Consider the following 26014-nt stretch of genomic DNA (forward strand, 5'->3'; position numbering starts at 1 on the left):
ACAACAAGGGTGAGAGGTCATTATTTTGCCCATGTCAGCCTCTGACAGAAAGGATGAAAGGGATTCATGCTTATTCTCAAAATCTTGTCCTCCAGCCTGTGCTGCTTTCCTTTTTACACTGACTGGACTGGGAGAATCCAATCTAATCCGGACATTCAGGATCTTTACTGGACAATGTGCCAAAGCTGGGTTTTATCTGAGTTTCCATAACGCACCATCTGGGGCTCAGGCAGGCAGGGACCTCCAGGCCTGGCTGTCTCCGGGCAGTGTAGGGCACATCTCCTGCCCTCCCTGTGATTTAATGATTTTCTGTGAGGAAATTACTGTTCTTCTGCTCCCAAGAAGTTAGCGTGGGCTTTTTCTTGTCTGCCCCAACTTCAACCTTCCTCCTGTAGCTCAGCGGGTTTGTATGCTGGGCTGTGGATGAAACTCTCCAGTGCTGCCATGGTCAGGGTGGGACTGGTAGGATGGAGATGCCACTTTCGCTGTCTCTGCCTTGGCGGGTTGATGCGTGGTGGACTGACCCAGGAGCAGATGTGGTTGCTAGGTTTTTCTCCTCCCAAGTACCTCAGGAGGGCTTGTTTCTGACAGGGAAGGACTGCTTGGAAAAGCATCTACACAGCATCCTCTCGGGTTGGCGCCGCTGGTTCACTGCCGAGCCTCTTGCGGCGGGGCTGGGGCGGACGGGTAGCACTGCCCGCTGTCTCCGCACTCCGGGAGCGGGGCTGATGCTCTCCTGGCCCCCGTTCCCGCGGGCCGCGGCCACGGCCGAGCGCGGGGCGCTCCCGGGCACGCCCTGTCCTGCGGGGGGCGCTGCCGCGGGGCCGCGCACGCGGGCCGCCCCCGCCCGTCCGCGGGGAGGGGCGGCTGCTCCGGGGCTCCCCATTGGCTACCGATGACGTCACCGCCCCGCCTCCGGGCCGGCCTCCGCGCTTCGATTGGTCGGCACGGCCGCCCGTCGGCGCGGGCCCCGCCCCTGCCGGGCCGTACATTTACGCGGTAGCAAAAGAGAAAGTAACGAGGATGGTGCGGGCGGCGCGCGGAGCGCGGGGCGGGCGGCGCGCGGGGCAGCGCGCGCGACACGCACCGGCACGAGCGGCTCCTCCCGCGGCGGCCGCCGCCACCTCCGCGCAGCGGGCCGGAGCGCGGCGCGCCGGTGAGTGCGGCGCACGGCGCGGAGCGGGGCCGCGGGAGCCCGCGCCAGGGCTGCCGGGGCGGGGAGCGCCGGCCCGGCCCGGCCCGGCCCGCCGCGCGATTGGCGGTAGCCCCGGCTCCCTGCGATCGCGGGCAAAACTTTAGCTTCTCTCTTCTCCTGGGCTCTTTCGTTGTCTCCCCTCGCTGGGGTAACTGGGTTGTCTTCCTCGTTTATTAAATAATTTTAACTGCGTCAGGCGAATGCGTTCGGGGCGCCCTTATCCTAGTTCTTATCCTAAATAGGGCGAGGGGAGGGTTGGGAAAAAGAGCGGGCTGGGGAAGGCTCTGGAGCGAGCGAGCCGCCGCTGGCCCCGCTCTGCCCAGCCGCGGCACCTCCGCCGTGCCCGGGCGGGCGGGTCGCGGCGCCTTTCCGCGCTCCGGAGGCACCCGCGGGTTTGCTACGTAGAGCGGTGGCTGCTGGAGGTGGCAGTGCCCCCCGCCATCCCCTGTTCGGGATGGACATGCCCCAGCCGGCCCGGTGCAGAGCCTGCCGGGGCGGCCAGCGGGAGCTGCGAGTGCTCGCCCCGCTCCGGGGTCTTGGTGGAGTTGGTGAAGTTGGTGCCGGGATGGGTTACTCAGGGAGAGCTGCGGCTGCTCCCAGAGTTGCTGGTGAAGGTGACACACTGTCAGGGCTGGCTTTGGGTGTTTTATTCCTGTCGTCTTCGTTGTCTGCCGAGTAGAAACGGGGGAATTCAAATCCTGCGTGCTGCGTCTTAGCAAATGGGAAGGCAAAGGTGGGGCAGGCAGTGACCTTGCCTGGGGCGGCGGGGACCGCTCTTTGAAGAAGCTGTGAAATGTGGTGGGGAGCGGGAATTTACCTCGCGGACTGCTGGAGAACAGCAGACTTCCCGAGCCTGGAGCTAAGGGCTTAACTGGGATTGGATTCACCTCTAACAGGGGGAAGGAAGTGCAAGGTGCACGCTTATAAGGATCTACAGAAGCTATTTTTTTTTGTTTTCTATTGGGTATTTTTTTGTTTAGCCTTATGTGTTCAAGTTTGTAACTGTCTCAGAAAATTTATTCACAGGCTAATTTTATTCCAGCATGCTGGAAAAGTTGCATATCACCTCTGACACGTTCAGCTATTCAGCTCTTGCACGCTCCTCCCTGTAGTGGACTCAGCCCAGTAGTTGCTTTCTTTTCAGTGAGCAACGGGGTAAGGGAACGTGCCTCTGTCGCTATCAGTGGTGAGCTTTGCAGCCTGGGGTTTTGGAATAGCTCAGTACCGTCTGCGTGTAGCTAAATGCCTTCTCCTGGGTGTCACTGCACAGTCCAGGCTGCTCGTGTGGATTCTGCGTGCTATGGGCGCACATGCAGATAGCTGAAGCATTCTCTGCAGCACTGAAAAGGCTTATTAGCAGCTACTGTGAGCTGGTAACTGTCAGAAGGGGTTGTAGGGATAATGAGTGTCGGCAAAATAAGTTGGTGGATCTCTTGGTTTATGTGATTTCATGATCTGTTTTCATCACCTTTTCTTTCCCTTCTGCTTTTTCTTTTTCAGGGTGATCTTGCGTTCTTCTTAACTTGCTAGTGCTCAGCCTCCTCATGCCTCCATCTCCTTTAGATGACAGGGTAGTAGTGGCACTTTCGAGGCCAGTGAGACCTCAGGATCTCAACCTGTGTTTAGACTCCAGCTTCCTTGAATCTGCTTCTTCTGCTGGTGAGAGCCACTCCAGTCTGCTCGGCGGAGTTGTTGTGTCCACAAAGACTGCTAATCTCACGTATATGCCCTCATCCAACGGCTCTGCACGCTCTCTGAGTTGTGGATGCAGCAGTGCCAGTTGCTGCACTGTGGCAACTTACGACAAGGACACTCAGGCCCAAACTCAAGCGAGCACCAGCAGCGCCCACGCCGGAGCCTCCCCCGCCTGCGCTGCCAACCAAATGGTCAACAGCAATGAGAATGCCGGCAGCCTGAGCCCGCTGGGCAGTGTGGGCAGCCCCGTCTCGGGCAGCACCAAGCAGCTCACCAGCATCAAAATCATCTACCCCAATGATCTGGCCAAGAAGATGACCAAATGCAGCAAGAGCCACCAACAGAACCAAGGTCCTGTCATCATTGACTGCAGGCCCTTCATGGAGTATAATAAGAGCCACATTCAAGGGGCTGTCCACATTAACTGTTCTGACAAGATCAGCCGGAGAAGGCTCCAGCAGGGCAAGATCACAGTCTTGGACTTGATCTCCTGCCGGGAAGGCAAGGACTCCTTCAAGAGAATCTTTTCCAAAGAAATTGTAGTTTATGATGAGAATACCAATGAGCCAAGCAGGGTGATGCCTTCCCAGCCACTCCACATAGTGCTGGAGTCACTCAAGCGAGAAGGCAAGGAGCCCTTAGTCCTAAAAGGTAATCCTCCTCGTTGCCCAGACACAGTGTGTTGGCAAAAGCAAATGCCTTCCATGGACAAATCATGGTGCTGGTAGCAGAGAGGTGCTTGCTTTTCTCTGGATGTTGTCCTTGTGTAGCTGGAGGGATGAGAAGTGTAAGGAGGAGGAAATGTGCTTCCTGGTGTCTGTCTGTGCAAACAAAGAATTTCCCCCAGTGCTTATTCTGAGTATTTACAGCTCAAGGAGCAGAGGTCCAGGAGGGGATACTTCTCTTTTAGTTTGTCAGACTGACCTTTACTTAGCAACCTTATTTTAGTCCATGTAAAGCTGGACTCCTAGGCGCTGGAGATGGACAGTGGGAGAGTAGAAGGAGGGGGGAGGAAAGATGAGGGAGGTCACTTGGTCTGAGGCATTGTATCATGGACCAGTCAGCACAACTTGAGCAATCAAGCCCAGTTTTGGTGATACAGGGTCTGAATAATGGACAGGAGGAAATTATTTGTTTAAAGAGTGATCTGAAAGTGGTGTGTTTCTGTGTATGAGTGCTTATGTATGTATATGGCTTTCCTGTAAAGGCTCCTGTTTTAATATGGAATTTGGTTTATCCCTTAATGCTCTGGTGGAGATGAACCCCACCAATTAAGGCATCATCCAAGGACACTTCACTTTATTCTCCAGATCCTATTTATAACAATGCTGTCCTCTAGATTAAATTTCCTTTCCCCTGGGTGCTTATGCCATTCGGAGGTATGGTTGGCAGAGACTGGCTGTGGCAGTGGGGAACTATGGAAGGATTTGCTGCTTAGCTCATACTGTATGTATTTAATTTGCTTAATTTTTCTGTGCAGCTTGCTACTTCCAACCTGCACAGTGTGGCAGGAAAATGCAGTGGGCTGGTACTTTATCCCTTTTCTTCAGCTGAGTTTCATGGCTTTGTAGGATCTAGGGATCCTGTAAGATACTCCTCTGTGTATCTTGTGGAAGCTTGAAATTGCTGAACTGTCCCCTTGCTCCTGGTAAGAGTGTGATCATGCTGGGCTTGTTTTGATACTTGCTACAGGATCCCAGTATGCTTTTATTGAGTCTCTGGGGGTCACGATGATGCCCTTCATATGTGGAAGGAGGAGATGAGGCGCTTGGCAGAGTGAAGCTGCCACTGGAGTTGTGCCTTTCTGGTGGTAATCCTTCTGTTGTACAGCCTTTGCAGCTGGGTATGTGGTTGTAGTCTGCAAGCCTTCCTATCCTTAGAAAAGTAGAGTGCTGAAGGTGTTCTCTGTGTTTCTCTGAAAACACTGTAGCTTCTCTGAGCCTCGCATGGTACTTCTTTAGTACCTGGAATGAGATCCTGGCTGAGATGAAGCTGCAGGGCAGTAATTGGGCAGCGCTGAGCTGTTGGCCATCACCGCAACTCCACTCCCATTCTCTTAAGGAGGGCTCCAGCTGGGGTCGGATGGAGTTGAGCATGGGATAAAGCAGCATTTAGGGAGGCTGCGGCTGGCTTTCCGAGCTGGGGGCGTGGCGCTGGAGGCACTCGTTATTTAGTTTCACTTGACAAGGTAGCGTTTTTTCCGTCGTGCTTCAGCCGCCCTGGCGCTGGCTCGTCCCCGTCCCTGTGTTCAGGCGCTAAAACGAAACTGGGGGTGGCCGGGGAGCCCTCTTTGCCTGGCTATGTTACTCTGAGTGATTTCTCTCGCTCTCCGCTGCCCGGCGCTAATTTATTGCGGGCCCATCTGATGCCCGTGTTGTGTTTGCAAACACTGGTTGCTAGCCGGGCTGTCCAAGGGCCGTCCCCGCTGCGGTGCCCCCTTGCCCATGTTTGGTGCTGCTGTCAGCCCCGCGGCCGCTCTCGGTCCCATCGCCAGGCCGGGGCTTGGGTTACAGCTCTGCCCCACAGCTCTGCCCGCCCCCCGCCAGCGGCTCGGAGGTGCCCCAGACTTTATGAGCAGCACAGAAACCCTCTGCTGTTTTCCAAGGCCGCGCCGTGATCTATAGATAAATGTATGTATAGCGCGCCTTATTAGGCACGAGTTAAAAAGAGATGGTGTGGTTTATTTTTAATGTAGCAGACCAGTGTATAAACTAGCGATGTGACAAGAGAGGGTTTCGTGTACGCTGTGACATGAAAGATTTTAAGACTTCAGTTCCTCCCTTTCTATCCATGCCTCTTCTTGCTATTTCCCTTAACATTTTTTTGGTCATAAATATAACACATGCATAATTTTGATTTAAGCTCATAAGAAAGATTTGCTTATTTCTTTTGCCACAGGGCACAGCAATACTTGAGACAGGCATAAATCGTCTATTTTTACAAAAAATAAGCCCATAAGAATCCTGTATTTGGTAGTCCTGGTACACGGGCAGTAACAGCCTGAGCTGTCCTGGCTAAAGCTGCTGCTCAATCTGTTTATAAACAAAATAGGAAGAAGTCATATTTCCCCCAACACCCCATGACCATGACCATGGTATTCCATGCTTGCTGAAAACTAAAGGCCTCAGTTTTTGTCAATGCTTTTTTTTTTTTAATTTATGTTTTTTTCTTAGCATTGGAATGGAGATGGGGGCGGTGATATGAGCCCAGTGTCCCTTCTGCTTGAGGCCAATGTCAAAGCTGAATTTGGGGAGGGGAAGAACATGGTGCTGTGACCCCAGGCTGGGTCAGCAGCCCTGGCCCTCCTTGGTAGGGTGTGCCCCTTTCCCTCCTGCAAACCCAACAGTGATGCATCTCTGCCTTCCCTGAGCACCTCAGCTCATAGCACAAGTTTCCTTGAGTCTTGGGGGCTGGTATGCTTAAGATTGTTCCTAGGACCTCAAAATGGAAAGTGGGAAATTCATTTGCATTCAGATGAAAAGTACTAGTTTTCTATGACTGAAACATTTAAGCTTGGAGTTCAGCTTTTTTTTTTTTTTTTTTTTTTTTTTTCACAAGCTAAATTCAATCTCCAAAGGAAAATAAAATGAAAAATTGAAGCATCTATGCCAGCACATCTTGGCAGCTTTTAACACAAGAGGAGTTGCCTTTGTCTCCCTGACCAGGGTCCAGTGGCATTGTCTCCATCCTGCTGTTCTTCCTTTTCCTCAAGACCCAGCAGCAGGAGCTTTGTGAACCTGCTTAAGTCTTGTGTTTAGTTTGTAAGGGCTGCTGTGTTTGACTTCAAGGAATTTAAAAGCAGAGGTCAAGAATATGATTTGGCTTTTTCTTTTTAATTCCCACTATATGCTGTAAACTCATGGCTGGACTTCTGCAAAAGAGATGGGGAGGAACCAGCTGGTTCCTCCACAAAACCTGGTCGTTTCTTTGTTCTTGTTCACAGTCTGAGGAGTTTATTTATGCTCTGCCTTTCAGTCTTCTCTCTGCTCATCTGACGGGGAAATAAATGAAGTGACTTGCTCTCATTATAGTGGGGAGTGTAAGACCTGCCAAGAAACCACTTCATGCTTTCTGCCATGGTCTAAGAATAGTTTCAGATCTCTTACCAACCTAGAGTCACATATCAGCAAAGTTGAAACAACTACAGAGGGGCTTTGTAAGCAAGTAATTATTCCTTACAAAAGGAATAATTATTTGCTTTATATTCTTCTACATTCATGTAAATACTGTGATCAGCTGCCTTTGGAATACCTGACCTGGTCACTTGTACAAATACCTTAATTATTACTTTGATTAATTGTAGAATTTAACAGTGTCAGTGTTGCTTTAAACCCTAATTGGATTACACTGCACAAGTGTATTTGAAAGTAAAACTTGATGTAATGGTCAACAAATCCAGCTGACCAACAAAACATGTGCCTGGCACTTATTTCCACCAGAGATCTCCACTGAATAAGTATTAGGTCATGGTTGTAATAGGGAAATGTGTAGTTTTAAAAACACAGGACACTTCACATGAGTCACTTAACATTTAAAAATGAAATTTATTCCCTCTGTGCTGCAGAGGAGAGCTGGCCCTATCATTCACGGGGGGAAAAGCTTCTGCTAGCTCTGTCAGGGCTGAGATTTCACCTTCAGTGTTCAGACTCTGATTGCTGGTGCTTAAAGTATCTTTCTACTGGAATAAATAATATTCTTTGCCATCATACTAGAAAATTGTTTGTATGTGTCATTACCTTTTGCATATAGATAAATTAGGATGATGGTGTGGCTGGAGACCAGGGTCTTTGACATATTTTGAGGGTACTTATGCAGAGGAGAGGTACCTCTACACTTTGCCTATTCAACAGTAATGGTAAATGTGGCTTTTTCTCTGAGATTATGGCATCTGAGAGGTTGCTGTGCTGGCTTGCATGGTGCCTATCACATTTTAACTGTCCTTGGAATGAGAGCAATGGCAGTGCCTTGGAAACAGAGGAATAGAAAGGAGATTCCCCCCCCGCCCCAGGTTTTGCTCCCCAGTTTCTTATACCCATGGAATAAAGAACCAAAATGTTACATTAGGCAAACCTCTCTGATGCTTGTAAAGAAAAATCTGGTTCCAGTTCTGTATAAACTGGGGTAACATTCCCTATGATGTTCCTGGTAGGTAGATGTTGGATTATAATTAGCTGAATGCCTCATGTGCTGCCCTTAGCCTTGCCCTGCCAGAGAATTTCCTCCACTGAAATCTCTCTAGGATGGTGTGCTCGTCTGTCTTCTGGCTTTTTGTTCTCAAGGTGAACAGAACCTTTTGGAGAGGCTCGGGATGGAAGGGTAGCTGTGTTTGAGCTTTGAGTGGTGTCTGGATCTTAACTAATACAGATGGGCTATTTAAAAAAAAAGTGTTTTACACCTGTACATGTGTGATTTGCTTCCAAAGCAGCAGCCAAAGTTTTCACTACACTTATGAGCACAGAAGTTTTTAGATTGCCTTGGCTTGATGATGCGTTTGAAGAGGGGGCCCGTCCCTTGTCTTTAGGCTATGACTTTTTACTCTGTGAAAAGCCCCGTTATATTTAGGGGTTTTTATTTATGCAAACAACTCAAAAATGAAGAAATGCTATAAATATAAGCAGCATGCAGACATCTCAATGTTTCCCTGCTTTGCAATTTCACCAGCCAGCCAGGAGGGAAACACCTCTCAAACATTCAGCATCAGCTTGCAGGGCTGTCAAGTCATGCTATTTAAATAAATAGATTATGGTAATCTGAAGATAACCTAGTGCCTTGTCCGTCTGTGTGTGAGATGAGATTTTGTGTGGTGCTTTGGCCTTGTTGGGAAGTCCCTGGTGGGCTTGGGAGAGTGCTGGCTACAGAAATCACAAGGCTGACCTGAATTACTGTGAGCAGCTGTTTTTCTGAAGCTTTGAGTCTAAGTTCTCACCTGAATCAGTCTGTAGCAGTTTTTTAAACACCTCTGTACTGTAAAAGTTAATTTGTTGTTATCATAAAGGTGTTGGGTAAGCTGGGGCTTAAAGAAGAGCAGTGTGTTTATCATGGACATCACCTTTCCCTGCCTCATGGAAAAGTAAAGGCTGCAAAGAGTCTGGTTGAGAGGAGATGGGATCAAGGTGCTGTCTTGAATATTGTATTTGCTTCAGCTTGCTCTGGCAGGCTTTTCGCCTACTCTTGATCCAGTGAGTGTTGAGGGTTGTGGGAAAGCTGAAATGTGCACTAGTGTTCTTGGCTTTGGCCACCAGTCCTGGCAGTGCCACTCAGGACACCCTGTGACAGGGCAGAATGGGGACTGCTGTGGGCAGGAGGCACGAGGGATTCAGGGGACGTGTTTCTGCAGCTGGGAGATTCAGGGGTGCTCATGGTCTCTGCACAGTGTGTTGATGAATGCTCTGTGGTTCAATAGTGGAGCTTGGGAGTTTTGTTATTTCATTTTGTTTAAATATCTTGTGACTTTTTAGTACAGGAAACTCTTTGCTTCAATCAGTGTCTATGGTGAAGGCAGCCTCACATCTGGGAGCACTCTGAAGGTTGTTTTTGGTGTGTCCTCTGCTGCTTAGAAAGATGTTGATTCCCCATGGACCTGTGTTCTACCCAGAGGTGGTCTCTGACCTAGTTCTAGAGCAGCATTTTGGGGACTGGAAGGAAAGGGGAAGAGATGGAGAAGCAAGTCTGTCCGCCATGTGGTACAAGAAGGGAGGAACTGGACTAGAGGGATAAATCTGGGCCTAGATAGCAGGGCAGTCTTGTGGCCAGGGGAGCCCTGATTAAGCCAACACAACAAACTTGCCATGAGGTGTAGAGAAGTTATTTTCATCTGATTTGGATGTGGGTTTTTTTTGGTTTGTTGTGGTTGGTTTGATTTGGGTTTTGTTTTTTTCGTTTTTTTTTTTTTTTTTTTTTTAATGCCCTTTGTGCCATTTGTTACACAGAGCTTATCTCTCTCGTTGCCATTGGTGTTAAGTGTGTTTGACCCTGGCTCCATCCACAGTCGCAGTGGTGCCCTGGGACAGCACAGCTGCCTGCTGCAGAAAGTGGGAGATGGATTTCGGAGCACCCTCTTTCTTCCCTTGATTGTGCATTTTTGCACATAATTTTGCAAATTTTAGGCTCTGATTTGCCTCCTGGATTTTTTTTTTTTTAAATAGAGGTTCATCTTCATGTGTTTCTCTGCTTGGGTGAGGGAATTGCCTCCTTTTCAAAGGAATGCTCTGCTCCCAGTAAAAAGAGTGGGATCCGGAAGGGGCACAAGCTTCTGATCTCCTGGCACTTGGTTTCAGTGAGCCTGTCCCAGGAGAGTGTGTGCAGAGAGACCTAAACTGGGCAATCTGCAGGGAGCAACCGGGACCTTGTAGGTCTGGGTGCCACCTCATCCCTCTGACGTGAAGGAACGAGCTTCTGATTGCTGCTGCCTGGAGCAGTGCCACCCTTTGTCAGCCCAGGTACAGCCACCCACAGCTCCTGCCGTGGGAGCTTCTGCCTTGGGCTGTGCCCACCGGAGGGTCTGGGCATGGTGGGGTCAGGAGGGAATGTAAATCTGTCAATCTGCTGCTGGAGGACAGAAATGCTCCTACTGGGTGGGAGGGTTTGGGAACCACTGCTCCTGCCAGGGTTAAGTGCTGCTTTGTGTGCATGCAACACCCTGCTTACAAGATCAGGGCTTTGAAGGAGTAAATTGGAAAATATAAATTAAGAGAATAATAATAGAGATGTGAACACATTTGTTTCCAACTCCTTTACTATGCCCTAGCTTTAAAAAGTCTACAGGCTGTCTGGATAAATTCCCACTTGATTCACTGCAACAGAGAAGAGCTGCTTCTAATTAAAGGTAATAAAAAGAACAAATGTTACTCTTTGTCCACACATAGTTATCATATATATTTTTTTTCTTACAATGGCCTAAAGAAAATAGAAGAAAACTTGCAAGCTTCTGTCATACCAGTCAAATTGATTGTCTCCAGTTCATTATGCCAAAATGTGATATTAAGCCTTATGTAAGCAGTTGAACACTAATGCTTTAAAGCAAAAGCTGCTGTTGGAGCAGTTGACTTGCACTATGTTGATGCTGGGCTCTTAATTATTCTTGTTTTCTGTTAAGGTAATGGGAATCTGTCTGTCCAGTGGATGAGAGCTAAAAATAAGACTTTTGCTGCTGCTTAAAATTTGCTGGCATATTTTAGGTACACAACCACTCTGATTGTTTACAATGAAATTATTCTTAAATTCATATGTGTTAGTCCAGGAAGGCAGAGCATCATCACTGTTGGGGGACAACAGAGTTCTTATGTTTCCTGGGAAATATTAGTGGAGACAAGGAGTTATTTTATTTGGACACAAGGATTGATTTTCATCTAGCTGGAAATATTACTTGTTTTGTTGCTGTTTAGCTCTGGATTCTGTTAATATGCCTTTTTCTCTTCACCCTCTCCCTGCTTCCTTTTTGCCTTGAGTCTGAAGAATATGGATGCAATCTTGGTCAACTTTCTCTTTGCCTGTGGGGTTTTTGGGGGCTACCCTTGGTTCCTTGACCATTTAGACTGGGATGTATGTGCCAGCCGAGCTGGCCCTGAAGCTTTTGCCAAAGTGGGGGCTAGCATACACCATGCTAGTTCCAGTAGTGTGCTGCTTTTAATTTGGACTCTGTGGCACTGAGATATGTCAAGAAACCATCCTTTGCTTTCCTTGTTTTTCCTTAATGTGTTTTGCAATACCTTGCTAGAAAATGTCAAATCAGAGCCAGATATTGTTATTTCTAGATAAAAAGGTAGAAACTTTTCAGTCTAAAAAGAGTTTAAATTCATCAGGAATGGATGGTACTCCCAAATGAGAGTGTGCTATATCAGCACCCTGTTTTCCTTTCATATTAATGTGCATGGTGCTGGTGTTTCTGATGTAGAGGAGCAGTGGCTTGGACTGGAAAAGAGCCTGTGTTATTCTCAGGAGAAACAAAGCAGCCTGCTCTCTCTTTAGAAAGAAACTGTCCTGGAGAGGTTGCCCTTAAAAGGGGAAAGAGAATAAATGGGTGGCTGAAGCATGAAAATGTCAGTGTTCTCTAAAGCGCTTGGATTAAACAGAAAGGTCTGCTCCTACGCATCCAGGATTGTGTGTGTCTGACACAGTGCTGGGACCCTTCTGCCTCCTCAGACGTGCTGAGCCACAGCTGCCCGTGTCCTGCTCCTGGGCTGGCTCTGTCCAGGCCTCTTGCTTGAGAGGTGCATATGGTCATGGTTGGGGAGGGAACTGATAATCGATTAAAAAACAAATGAAACTTGCTGTTTTGGGCAAATCTGCTCAGCTCTACCTCTGTCTGGGAAAACAGACCCATAGCTCTTTGTCAATATAAAACCATTTGTGGTATTGTATTGCATTAAAATAGTTTCTGTTCCCTCCTCCCTCACTTCCCCTGCCTCTTTTGTACATAGCTTTAGCATTTCTTGATGACCTTTTTGTTAATATGATTTCCAGTTGGAGCATTTCACAGTAGAAGTATGTGTTCTTTCAGGGTTTATGCTGACATTTCCAGTGATTATTTAATTGGACTTCATGTTAGCCTGCATCCCCATGGGAACACATACTTTTGCCATGAGAATTTGTAATGTGACTAATTTTGAGTTTCTGCTATAAACGCTTGCCCTCCAGGGAGGGCACGTCCAGTCCTCCTTGGTGGCTGCGGAGTTGTCACCATAGTGTGTTTGGGATGTGGGGTTTACTGCCTTATTCCTATTTACATTCTTGTATGGTTTAATCCTTGTACCAAAATTCAGATCAGGCCTTCTCTTTCACCTTCCTGACCGCTCCCCAAGGATAACACAGTGGTTTGAAGAAAGCTAGCTTATTTTCCTGTGAATACTTGAGTTTTTATTTTGAAATAAGCAGACTCAGCACTCCCGTAACACAGGGCAGATTTCCAGTTACAAGTTGGAACCACGGTCTTGAATACAGAGAGGGGGTCCCAAATTATTCAGGATGGCTTCTGGACAGGCTGATGAGTCCAAAGGTTAGTAGCATCTCTTGGAAAAGCTGACAGGTAAAGGGGTGATATGGATGGGATATGTGGGTTTGCTTGGGTGTTCAGGGTCTGAGAAAAACCCCTGAATTTAAGACAAAAAAAGTATGAAGAAGAGTTAAACTGAAATCCAAGAAAGGTTTTCTAGTGGCAGGTCAAGGAAGAAAGACTGTTTTTTTCTAATTGGAATGGATTTAGATGATCTAGTAGTCACGAGAAGAGGAAAAGTGAAGAGGTGAAAGCTGATGGTGGAAAAAAGCAAGTCATGTGTTGAGGTGTGGGAGGCTCCTGGGGGGTGATGGTGTGGTTGAAAATGGGTGGTGGTGGGATGGGAGGAGACTAGAATGGAGCTGGACAGAGCCAGCAACTCTGGCACAGTCTGGCAGGGAGTGGGGTTTTGGATGGCTTCTTGCCTGCCTCCCCAGGATGTGACCCTGGTAGAGCCAGCTTTGCTGTGATGGTGTCAGAGGAAAAAAATAAAAGTGGATGAGGCCAGGGACCTCAAAAGCCAGTGAGAGAGGATGTGCTGTGACGAGGGGTGAGAACCATAGTGAGATAAAATTAGAAATAACATGCAAACATGTGTGCATGTCCCTTGATGCTGAGGGGGAACCTTTCCTCTTTATCTGGCGTTGCACTCTTGACTTCTAAAGGGACCTCAAAGCCATTGTGTCAAGGATGTCCTCGCGATTCCTCTAGGCCAGAATTTGTGTACAAACTGACCTCTCAGGATAGTTCTCACACGGAAAAAAACTGACCTTGCAAGTTCTTTGGAATGTGAAGTTTTGCTTTTTTTTTGAAGTGCTGTTGGCAGCTCAGTTCAAGGGAGAGACTAGATTAGATTGAGTGTATCGAGGTGGAAGCTGTTCTTTGTGTGTGCTGTTTACTTTTACTTTTTTATGTTTGCTCAAAGCTTAATCTTTTGCAGCACATCTGTTGCTGAATGCTGTGTGCGTGACGGGGAAAGCCCCACGACAGGGTTTCCTTGAACATCCCACAGGCAGGTGAGCAGTTCACTAATGTCACCTGGCTGAGTGTGGTCCAATAGGTCCCCACCCCTGTGGATATAAGGGAGTTGTTCTTCCTGCAGTGTGGGCAAATACAGTATTTCCAGCCATGTCAAAGTTGCTACAGCAGTGAGGGCAAGCCTTGAGCACTGCTCAGCTGTAGCTGTGGTGAGGAGATGGCCATCTGCTTGGAGAGTAGGAACACTCCTACAGTGATCTGCTTGGATTGGCCCTGTTGCTGTAGAAGAAGTTTGGGAAGCAGAGCCCTGCTTGGGCAAGGAAAGTGGGTGTCTTGTGTTGTTCTGAGATCTGAGCATCCCTTCTTTCAGTGCCTCAGGATGGACAGAGCATAATCCCCAGTACACACCAGGAACCATCTTTGTTATGGCTAAAATCACTCCAGCAACATCTGTGAGCCAGTTGTGATGGCTGCATCTACAACTGCAAGGTGGCCTTAGGCCCTGTGCCCAATGGATGCAACCCCTGTGCCTCCATGCCCTCCCTGACAGTTTCCTTGGTGCTCAGCACACCTACACCTGCAGCCCTAGCTGTGTTGGTGGTGTGAAGAGATGGTCTAGGTTGTTGACCATATCCTAGGAGTGGATTGGGCCTATAATGGCAGAATTCTGCTTCAACCTGTACAGCAGCATCTGCCTTGGTGGAAGGCCCATGGCCCAGGAGCAGGCCGCATGGTGGCATTGCAGTGGGGGTGGCTCAGCAGGACCAGTGTGCCACCCTGCAGCAGGACCTCTCCACACCTCCACACTACTGGGAGCATGGTGGGGCTGGCTGTGAGACCTGGGCCCTCCTGCTCAGGAGGCTGAGGAGAGAGGAGAGCACTGGATGGGCGAAGCATCTGGACAATACCTAACTTCTATTTTTACGTGCTGGAGTCATGTTTGCTTAACCTTGAGGCATCCTGTGCTTTGAATCAACTTGACACAAAGTCATCTGTTCATTAATAACACAGGAGCAGTTTAATTGTTGTCTTAGTGGAAAAATACATGAGACTGTCATCAGCTGTTGCTTCTGGCAGTGCTTTTCTGCAGTATTGTAAATAAATGAGGTCACAGGTTTAAAGGAACAGGCTGTATTGCACAAATTCAAAGCATTGTCTTAAACAGATACACACCAATTGTCTGAGTGTCTCTGTCCTGCACCCCAAATGCTCCCTGTGACATTTCAGCCCTAAATTCACTCAAACACAGCCGCAGGGTTTGCTGTGATGGTACTGACAGGGCACATGCTGAGTGGATGTTTTAAAGCTTGGCTTCACTACTGAGCAACTAAAGTTTGTGGTGACCAGAACTGTGGTAACACCAGATTCTCTGGTGTGCACCCCACAAGAGCCCAGCAACACGAGAGGGGGGGAATTTACAGATTGAACATCTCTTTCACTGATACTTCCCAGTGTCCTGGGATTTCTGTTCTTCTTGTGCTTGTGTGTGCATTGCTTTTCTTTTTTTTGCCCCCCTTTTTTTTCCAAGATAGCTTTGTGGTATTGTAATCAAGGATGAGCAGATCCAGAAATCTGCCTGGACAGCTTTGAAAACCATATAAAAGGTCTGGTTGTCTCCTAAGACCACGTGCTTAGTCTAAATGTGGCTCCCACATCTGCAGTCTGTCATGTATAAAAGTATGTTCCTGTTTGCAGAGGGAGCGGGAACACCCAGTACCTGCCACGGTCAGAACAAAGTATATCCGCACCGATGAGGTAATGCAAAGGTGTTGCTTTGTGGTGAGGGTATTTGACTGTAGCTGCCTCTCTCTAAGCTCTCCCACTGGAAACAAGGTCATTTACTTCCTTAACTTTGGGGCAAGAACCTGTTTCCAGATAGGAAACATATTGCAAATGTGCCAAAGCATATTGTGAACCCAAATCCTAGTTTGCATATAGTAATGCAGCCAGAGTGCAGCAGTGGTGGCTGAAGGAGAGACAGAGGAGGAGGCCAGGTGTTACTGTACTCCTTGTACTTAAATTCTCAATATTCTTGAACAGCAAACAACAAAACCCCTAAACTAAAAAGCTTCTGTGGTACAAACACAAAAAAATCCCCTCAAACAAGCAAATCCCCAACCAGCCAATCCACTTTTATAAATTTGTTTCTCTGGATTTCTTTGAAGATGATGCTATTTCAAGGCCATAGTCTCTCATAAAAAGCTGGCTGCCTCATTCTTACTGTACCTTTTGTGCTTGTTTTGCATCGTATTTGCCCTTTTCTGATGGCAAGTGACAGACACTGTGTTAAGCATGAATTTATTGTCAGACCCATGATTCTTGTCTTTTTTAATTTGTTCAGAGCTTCTTTGGCTGCTGTTCAGCTGCTCACCTGGTCTCGCAGTGCTGGTGTGAGCCCTGGGGTCCTGGGTGGCTTTGGAGCTGGAAAATCTGTGTGCAGCTGCTGCTTGGGTGCTGCCTGATGGGAGAGTTTGAGGAGCATTAAGTGAGATGTTTATGGGCAGATGACTGCAGAGAATTTGAACAAATGAGTGGGAATAGCTGGAGCACGTCAGGTGCTGACTTAAACTTCTCCAAAATTTTTGAGGTCTCAGACACTCCAAAGTCTGTTGTCACTTATTAACTGTTCTGGCAGGGCAGGATGTTGGAAAATGTCATGCAGTTACAACTGCAAGAAGGGTTCTGCAACTTGGGTCTTGCATCAGTGGTGAGCAAAGAGCCCTTGGTGTTCTGTTGTATTCTGCTAAATGCCATGTGAGGCCATCTGCCAGCAAAGATTCCACTTCACTGATTGATTTCCTCATGGAAGAAATACCCTGGGTTGCCCAGAGTGCTGAGTGTCCTTGTATGTCCATCTCTGTTTGAGTTTGGTTAGGTTCAACCCTCTGAACACCTGCCCAGCAGCCGTTCTGGAACAGAGCAAAGGCACTTGGGATGTTGTCCGTGCCCATGCAGAGACTGCATCCCACTGGCTGGGCATACTTGCTCATGCTTTAGTCATTACAAGCTCTGTGGAGTGCTTAAAGCCAGGGGAGATGGGCTGCAGGCAGGGCAGTGTTGAAATGGACATCCATCAGTGGCTCATCTGCCTGCTGGCATTTTGGTTGGTCACTGAAGGTGGCTACACTCCTGAGTCCAGACTCTGTGGCTGTGGTTCCAACAGACTGCCAGGCATTCCCATGGGCTTTCTTGGTGGATATATTATGGTTCCTCTCTACTTGGGTTGTCTCTATATGATGAAGGCTTTTCCCATATTGCAAACAGCATCTGAAAAGCTGCTTTTAAAATGCAGCTTTTGTGCTAGTAAGAGGCTTCTGCTAAGTTGTGCTTCTTGGCCACAGGTGCTGTTACTGCCCTCTGTAGTGCTTCCTTCATTCCCCAGGTTTGGAAAGGCTTGGGCAGGGTCAATCACAAAACAGTTTTTGTTACAACCCCAAGCTGTGTCTCTGCATCCATGCCTTGAGCTTCCTTGTGATCTGGAGTTGTGGTCAGTAGCACTGGTGTCTTGCACCTTACTGAGTTTAGTGAATCAACTCTTAGACCAGGCTTGCAAGAGATTTGTGTTGGCCTCTGGTGTGGGAACAGCCTCTTCTCTCCCACCTTTTCTACTCTCCCTAAATGAAGACTTGAAATGAACCGAAATAGCAGCAGATGCATTTGAATACTTTGTATGTTGTATTTATCTTCGTGTGGAAAATCCACTCCTCTCTTTCGGACTGATCATTATTAACTTTGCTTGGACCTGTTTTGGGAGGTAGTCTCAAACTTAAGAAAAGCCTGAGCATTATACGTGCTTGAGTGCCACTTAAATTACTCTAGTGCCTTATAAATCAGTTTGTACAAGGATGGTGTGTGTTGAGAATGGAACAACACTCAGGGGGTGTCTGGGTCCATTTTGGGACCTTCATGACTCATATGGCAGCACAGATACAAGCTAAGCTCCTGCTCTTCGATTAGAGTTCAGCTTGCTGCCATGACTGCATCTTGCTGCATCATTTCCTGGGTACCAGTGTTCTTGTCCAGTCCTCCCCAGGCTGGCATGTCTGAGCCAGTTCAGGTTAGTAATCCTCTCCCCAGTAATGTGTTCTTTCAGGAACATTTGCTCTGAGGGTTGCTTTAAATATTGTTTGAACTGACTTTTTAACTCTCCTCTCACATGAGGAGATGAGTGGGGGATGTGAATTGACATTAGGAATGGTGACACTGGCAAATGTCTGTAAATGTCTGTAAAAAAATTGTGAATGAAGGTATTATATGTCTGGCTACTCCACTTGTTGGGGCATCTTCTGTATGTTGTATTTGGGGTCCCTTCCCATCCTTTGCCCTGATGTTCTGCTGTGTCTTACAAGACAGCTGGTGAAGTGAGATGGTGTCTGCCACACCATCAGTGTGTCCCCACCTCAGTGAGGAACCAGTGGGGTTCTACCTCCACCTATGGCTGCTTATTCCCAGAGGTCAGCAGGAGAGGTGGAAAATGAGCATTGGCTCTGGGGTCACTAAAAAAAATCTTTTTCAGGGGATTTCTTGGGAATCCCAGCATGCTTAGCTATTGTTTAAACAGGAGTATTCAAGTTGAATGGATTGCTTGCCCATTAAGAAAGATGGGAATGTGGGTTAGGGTTTAGTCTTTAGCCTAGACTGTAGGCTGGGGCTGTTGGTTTAGATGAGACTTCAAACATCTTCAGCTTGGGGACCATCATCTTGTTTATTTTCCTGAGTGGACTGAGAAGACTTTTCAGGCCCTGTTGAGGCCAGGTGGTGCAGTTGAGCTCTAGTTTTTGTCCTTGCTCTTCTTTCTAGCCTGATCCCCTGTTATAACAACTTAAATAATAGAGATCTTTAAGGCAAATCTGTTTGCTCTGTGTACTATAACCAGCAGAAATAGCTGAAGACAAGCACATTTTTGAGACAGGGGAAATATTTTGCATTTTGTAGGCATTTCAAGGATTTCGGGGAAATGACGTTGCTAGCAGTGCGTGAAGGACACGAGTTTGGATGTGGAAAAGGACACTTTCATTACAGGAGTGCAGATGGTTGTAACTAGTCTGAGTGCCTTGTGCCCTTGAAATGCAGCACAGGGCACCGAAATGGGCCTGGGTGGGTCCCACCCTGAGCATGTCACAGACACTTGAATTGGACATTTGAATTGCGGCCCTCAACAGTAGGCATTGAAACCCTTTGCTGTGTCTGATCCAGAGCCTGAGTGGAGGCATATTTTGCTTCACTTTAATGCCTTCACTGGATCACTGTGAAAGAGCATGGAAAAGACAAGTAGCTTCTCTCTTTATTTTTTTTTCTTTTTGAATAACATTATTGGGAGGGTGACATTCTGCATTTATTTTGGCTAGTGAGGCTCTTTCTAGTAACTTCAGAGTCGCTCTCCCCTCTCCTGGGTTTTTTTTGGCTTGCAGTTAACAAAGTGCAATTGAGCCTGAGCACTTGGCTCGTGTTGATGCTGAGCATGACTTCAGGCATCCCGGTACAACAGCAACGTGTGTGAGGTGGGGAACACATCCCTGCGTTTCTCCTCTTTCTGCCTTTTTCTTTCAGAGGAGCCACCTGTTAGCATTACATCAGTGACTCCCAGGAACGCTGCTGCCTCCTACCAAAGGCCTTGCACAAAGTAGTAGTTCTTGTATTGTTTGCACTCAAAGAGCTGATGTCATGCCAGCTGATGTCATTGTGTGCTTTGTGGGATCGCCATGGAAACTGAGCAGGTGGGAAGCCTGCTGCTGATGTCAGGGCAGAATGAGGTGTAGAAAGAAGGTCCACTTTGCTTGCTCCAGCTCTGTGAAGCCACCCTCCTCAAAAAAAAAAAAAAAAAGAAAAAAGTAAGGGGAGGGTAATGGTTATTGAAAAAGCCAGCAATAGAACAGGGAAGGCATGAGCTTCTTTCACTGAAAAACTGACTTCTCCCTCCCCCCTCAGATCCATTTCCCAATCCATTTTAATGTCCTAAAAATAACTCTTGCTAGATATTTTCAGGTGGCTGGGGCAGCAGAAGGAGAGCTGTTTGCCACATGTTAAGCAAGCACCTCAGTTGCTGTTAGGTTACAAGGAGTGGTTTTCTTTTGTTTGGGCGCACAGACGGGTACATGCTGTTCCCTGCAGCGATGCTGGGGTGAGCTGCTCCCATCCCCCTCAGAGCTTTTGGGTGGGAGGGATGCCCTGCAGTCCTGCTAAAGGATAGGTAAAGCTAAGACTGTCCCATCTGGCTTGCTGCTCTGCTCTAGTGTGCTGATAGCCCCCTTGGCCCCTTAGTTTTGGTCAAGTTTCTTTCTTGGAACACCTTCCTTGTCGCATGGGCTGGTAGGTGAGGCAGCCCCAGCAGGCTGGTGTTGCACAGAGGCATGTTTGTCTGTGAGCCCTGTTGTTCCTTGGCACCATCCACCGCACAGAGGAAGGACAATGCCTGCTGCTGATTCATGCCACCCTTGCTGTCGACAGCCCAGTGGCACTGTTACAGCAGTGATGGGGACAGCAGAACCAGCTCCAGTCCTTGTGGCCCCACTGTGTGCTCTGAAGGAATCTTGGGGTATCTAACCAATGTATCTGCTTGATCTCTCTTCCCAGGAGGACTCAGCGGTTTCAGGCAGAACCATGAAAACCTCTGTGACAACTCCCTCCAGCTGCAGGAGTGCCCCGAGGGGGGAGGAGGGGGCGGTGCCTCCGCCGTGCCCCCCGTGCTACCTCAGTCCATCCCCACCACGCCAGACATTGAGAACGCTGAGCTCACCCCCATCCTGCCTTTCCTTTTCCTCGGAAACGAGCACGACGCTCAGGACTTGGAGAAAATGCAGAGGATGAACATCGGCTACGTCATCAACGTGACCACTCACCTGCCCCTGTACCATTATGAGAAAGGCATGTTCAACTACAAGCGGCTCCCAGCCACTGACAGCAACAAGCAGAATCTCAGGCAGTATTTTGAAGAGGCTTTTGAGTTCATTGGTAATTACCCTTCCCTGGAAATACTTCTGTTTGTTTTTTCATTGTTATTATTTTTACCCGTTATAACAATTGAGAGTGAACTTTATGCTTTGCCAGCAACTCTGAAGGCTGGTTAAGGCCACATTTCCTTTAGTTTGGGTTGTCAGAAATGCTGGGCACGTCATATTTCTGTCCTTTCTCATCTCTGGCCCATCTGGTTAAATAGCCTGAGGTTACAGTTTTTATCCAGTGATAGTAACGCCTACCTCCAGGCTTCTAAATTCAGGAAACTCAAAAAAATTGAGACTTTTGTCATCCCCTCTTTTTGATTCCTTTGAATTCCTAGTTTCCACACAGTGGCTTTCAGCCAGTTTTTCGTAGTGACTGTTCTTAATGGTCTCTCAGTCTTTGCTAACTCAATGAGAAAACTGACAAACTTTCACACTTGGCTTGTTCCACCATTAGATTTGTAGCTTCAGAGTGTATGCGTGTATGCGTGGTTGAGCGGATAGTGATGAAAACTTGCATTAATAAGCCTCTAAACCCTGTAGGCTGTGTGAGAGAGGTCACCACAGACACATCGCTTGTTGTGGAGATTGCTGAAGAAGTGACCCAGCAGTGTTGTTCTGGACCTCATTACAATCAGCACAGCACAGCCCTCAGCCAAGTTTGGCGCCATGCTCAGCTAGGCTAAAGCCAGATGGCCACTTCAAGCAGGGCTGGTCAGAGAGGGCTTCAGCATGTGGTACTGAAAGCTTTTGAGGACCTTTCCTTGCCCCTCTAGATGTCTTTGTGGACACTGCTTTTGTGGCATAGTAAAGGTGCTTTGCTAGCACAAGTATGTGTCCTAAGAGGTTTTCTGAAATATGCCAAGGGAACCACTGACATAAAATTCTATTTTCTTGTGCTGAGACTGAGCTAATTCCTTTACCAATACTTCAGGCTTGATGGAGGAGTACTAGACAAAGGAAGAATTGTGTTTGTGTGAGCAGCACAGTGTAGGTCCTTGACTGACCCCATAATGGCAGGGAGGTGCAGAGCCATGTTCCTCCCTGCCCTCCTTTGTGCTGGCTCTGCGCTCAGGTGCACTCAGGCTCAGCAGGGATTGGGCCCCAGCTGTGGGAGCAGGGAGGAGGGCCAGGCTCAGCAGGTCTCTGTGAGCCCATCTGCCCCTGCAGTGTGCTGGGCAGGGCTGGCAGCTCAAGGCAGAGGGCTCCTCAGCCTTGCCTGTCTGTGTCTGGCAGGGTGTCACGGTGTGCTGGTGCCTGTGCTCTGCAGCCACACTGCTTTAGTGGAGCGAATAGAGAAATCACTGCTTATGCTGCAGTTCAGGTGAATCTTACCACACTGAGCCTTTGGGCTTGTCTTCTACAGTGTGAAGTACTGAAGGATCTCTAACTCAAATTTTCCCTTGTGTTCTTAACCCAGTCCCAGCAGTACCAGTAGTGCTGTCAGCTTCCCAAGCTGCTGGGTACTGTGTGCCTGGGAAGGTCAACACTTGTTTGGGTGAAGGGCAGAAAAAAGGAAACCTTCCTTTGATCCTCTAGGAAAACAGCTGTATCAAGAAATCCAGTAAAACCTTAAACTTCAAGTTGAACAAGGTGAGGAGATGCAATAGGCTAAGCTAAGGTAAAGAGACTGTGAAGCTCCATTGAGGTCTTTCTGAGGTACAAGAGAGAGATTTCTGCTCCCCTCATCCCTTGAATTGCAGGATTGGAGTTCTCAAAACCACTGAAAGATAGTGTTTGGCTTGTGACCTTACCAAGAGCAGAGAAAGCAGCTTTGCTCTGGAAAGATTTAGAAAGCCTTTCAAAACCCATTTTACTTCCTTTTTAATAATTACATCTTGAGGGTCTGTCTTTGTTTTAATAAACAAATATATCTCCATTGAGAATTTTTCTTCCCTCTCAAATTAACAAGCTGGGTAAGTAACCGGACAAAACTTTCCCTTCCTCAGGGTAAACTTTAAATTGCATTTGAGAAGATTTGGAAATGTTTAAACTGTGGATTGTTAGCCTATGTTTCTTTAAATATGTCTTCAAAAAACCACAACCAACCCCAGGTTTAGCTAAGACTAAAGCCATAGGAAGTGAAATCATCTCTGGGAATGTGTGTCAAAATGCGTTAGAGAGTTTCAGCTTTCTGAAATACTAACTGGCAAAAATGTCTAGAGGGAAGTTGGCTTCATTTATGCTCTCACAGTACAGGTTGAACATGTGGGGTGGGTTGAACTGCACTCTTGGTGGGGTTGGATTCGTGCCAAAACCTGCAAACTAAATTCATGTTCCTCCTGTGGATTGAAATAAAAGAAGTAGTTGGAAGTGTGACTTCCTGGAAGTTCCATCTCCTGTTTTAACAGCAAGCTGTGGCAGATGAGGATGGTATGGTAGTGACTGTCCTCTCTCATGTCCTGTTAGCATGTGATTAGAAGGACTCTATCCCCCCTAAATGCTGGCCAGGGTGCCTCCCTGTAAGTGATGAATCTTAATGGTGTGTGTGTGTCTATCCAGCTCCTCCTTTTGCAGAGACACCCACTGAAGCTCATTTCAAGAGTACTTTTGTAAAGCTTCAGAGGAAAGGGCGTTGAAACACATGTATTGTTATGAATTGAATCTGAAAATAGCTGGTTTCTAGAAGTGGCTCCCCGCTCTGAAAAACAGGGAGGTTGAGCTGCTGACATAACGCAGTGGTGTTGCAACTGAGGTGGAAATGAAGCCTGAGATGCCTCATCATGGACCTTGCCCTCCTCACAAAATGCTCCCTGGCAGTGAAGCAGCATCTCTCAATGCATGGTTCCACTAATAAAGAGCAGAGAATGGATGTGAGGATTTTCAGTGTCAGAGTGGACTGGGGGTTTCACATTCAGTAGCTCTGAAACCTTGGGGGAAGATATGCTGGATGGGAAGGGGAAGAGACACCATGAAAAGTTCCAAATCAAGAAACTTTTCACATTAAGTTACTCTTAATTGCACTGAGCTTGTTCTGATTTACAAAGGGGCAGAAATCTTACTTTCTTTTGTCTGTCTTGTTTGCAGAGGAAGCTCATCAGTGTGGAAAAGGTCTCCTCATCCACTGCCAGGCCGGTGTCTCCCGATCTGCCACCATCGTTATTGCGTACCTAATGAAGCACACACGCATGACCATGACAGATGCCTATAAATTTGTCAAAGGAAAACGACCAATCATTTCCCCCAACCTTAACTTTATGGGGCAGTTACTGGAGTTCGAAGAAGACCTGAACAATGGAGTCACCCCGCGAATCCTCACACCAAAGCTGATCGGTGTCGAGACCGTCGTGTGATGGCCACGCTGCGAGGAGGTGGAACCTGTTCTTCACCTGATTTGGGGCAGTGATGGATGGTTGTGGGGTTTTCTTTTTAGCTTTCAAAGGGGAGTTTTGTGGCAAACTTTTTGTGAATAAAAACCTTTTTTGTAACGAAAGGTTTTTAAAAGATCCAAGAACTTTGCTGGGTTTGGGATGCTGTTGTGATTTCCTTCTCAGACACCGTCACAGCAGGGAGGCTTCAGAGCAAAAAGAGTACTTTTTAAAATAAAAACAACAGGAAGAAGAAATGTTGGGCTTTTTTCCTTTTAAGTTTTATTTTTCCCTCCTCTCCGGCTACTTGTAGAGTTTATGGCTAAGTAGTCTGTGCAGGTTCATAGACTGAAGAAACCTAAGTTGAAGATGAAACACAAATAGCCAAAACAAAGCAGAAAAAACCTCCCTGAAACAGACGGGCTTTCGTTCTGCAAAGACCGTGCAAAATGCTCACTGATGCAAAGGAAATCAGAGCAGCTTAAAAGTCTGCAAGGCACTTTTCACACTCCTGACTCAAACTAAAGAAGAAAACAAAGTTTATTTGGCGTGTTTCATGTTCCAGTTCTATTTTTCTATTTTGGGGTGTTAAATTTTAACAGTAAGGGACTTCGATCATTCTATGCCATATGCCTTCACTGGCTTCTTGTGCAATAATAATTTGGGGTTTGTTTTGAGTGCTCAAACCAATTAAGAGTTGGCTGCCCACTAATAATAAGGTAATAATTTTTAAAGTCTAATAGTGCAACAGCAGCCAGCTTGATTCAGAAAGGATAAATGCGAGCAATTATTTCTTTCCTTTGTATGATTTTGATCCTGGTTACAGTGCCATAAACCTTGTTACATATGTATATCAGAATGTACAAAAATGTAGAACAAGCAAAGTTTATTTAAAAATATTTTTCGCACAAAATATTGGTGTGTTTCAGTTGTCTATGTAAAAGAAATTTGATTATAAAACAAAAAATCTTTTGGAAAGTGTGTGTCCTTTTATTTCTTTAGCCATTTTCCATTTTCTTTTATGGGATGGGGTTTTTGTTTTGTTCCCTTTGGTTTGTTTTTTTGTGGCATTGTACCTCTCCCATTGACAACATTGATCTCTCTTGTTTGGCATCTCCCCTTCAGTGTTGCGTTCCTGTCCTCTGCTGGTGGAACATGTTTTCTTTACTTTCTGCTGTACTCTTCCATCTCTCTGTAACCAGGTTTTTCTTTCTGGTTCGGCTGAATTAGCACTATTGGTAAGGGCTTTTTGGAACAGACCTGTTATTTCTACAGCTCAGTAGCCATTTGGAAAAATAAGAAATAAACAATCTCCACTGATTCCTTTTCATATTCCTGTAGTTAGCTTATCTTCTATGTTACAAAATTGTCCAGTTTTTAGACATATGTTGGTCACATGTGCTTTTCCCTGGCTTCTCTATAACTCCCTTGTTTAGCAGTTCCACAATTCCTGGGAATTGTCCTCCTGGGATTTCCCCCTCCCTCTTGCCCTTCTTCCCTTCATGCCCCTCCTTTTCCAGCTGTGTCAGTGTTGTGTGGTGTGTATTGTAGGGCTGATGTTTCTGCCTGTGTCCCTTGGGCAGCTGACTCTCACTTTCCTTGTTTGTACTCACTTTTTTTTAATGATATGGTATGACCTGATCTGTTCTGGATTGTTACCACCTCTTAAAGTTTATTTGTATGACCCTTAAAGGAGTTAGAAAACGTTTTCCATGTGATTCTGTTGTGCAAACTGATCTGTCCCAGGAAGGCGGATAGCAGTAAAGGCTTTTCCTAGATGAAAACCTACATGGACTGAACCAAGTGTAAAAGGATCTGTTGGAAAACTTAATGTATAGTCACATTAGACATGTATATTTTTGTGGACATTTTACTTAAAATATTGTTACTATACTGATACTTTCTTGAA

The 26014-nt window shown here is 47.0% G+C and overlaps 1 protein-coding gene across 2 annotated transcripts; it reads left to right on the plus strand.

Moving 5' to 3' along the window:
* Positions 1-1107: 1107 nt before the first annotated feature.
* On the plus strand, positions 1108-26014 carry DUSP10 (dual specificity phosphatase 10). Of its 2 annotated transcripts, XM_058801889.1 has the most exons (4): positions 1108-1156; positions 2696-3541; positions 20433-20810; positions 23825-26014. In XM_058801889.1, exons 2-4 carry the CDS (start codon positions 2740-2742, stop codon positions 24088-24090), a joined length of 1446 nt encoding a protein of 481 aa, XP_058657872.1. In that variant the 5' UTR covers positions 1108-1156; positions 2696-2739; the 3' UTR covers positions 24091-26014. The 2 variants fall into 2 exon arrangements, with proteins under 2 accessions (XP_058657872.1, XP_058657873.1); XM_058801890.1 differs by lacking the exon at positions 1108-1156 and having other exon boundaries at positions 2408-3541.

This window comes from Ammospiza caudacuta, chromosome 3 (genome assembly GCF_027887145.1).
Source record: "Ammospiza caudacuta isolate bAmmCau1 chromosome 3, bAmmCau1.pri, whole genome shotgun sequence".
NCBI classification, from domain to species: Eukaryota; Metazoa; Chordata; class Aves; order Passeriformes; family Passerellidae; genus Ammospiza; species Ammospiza caudacuta.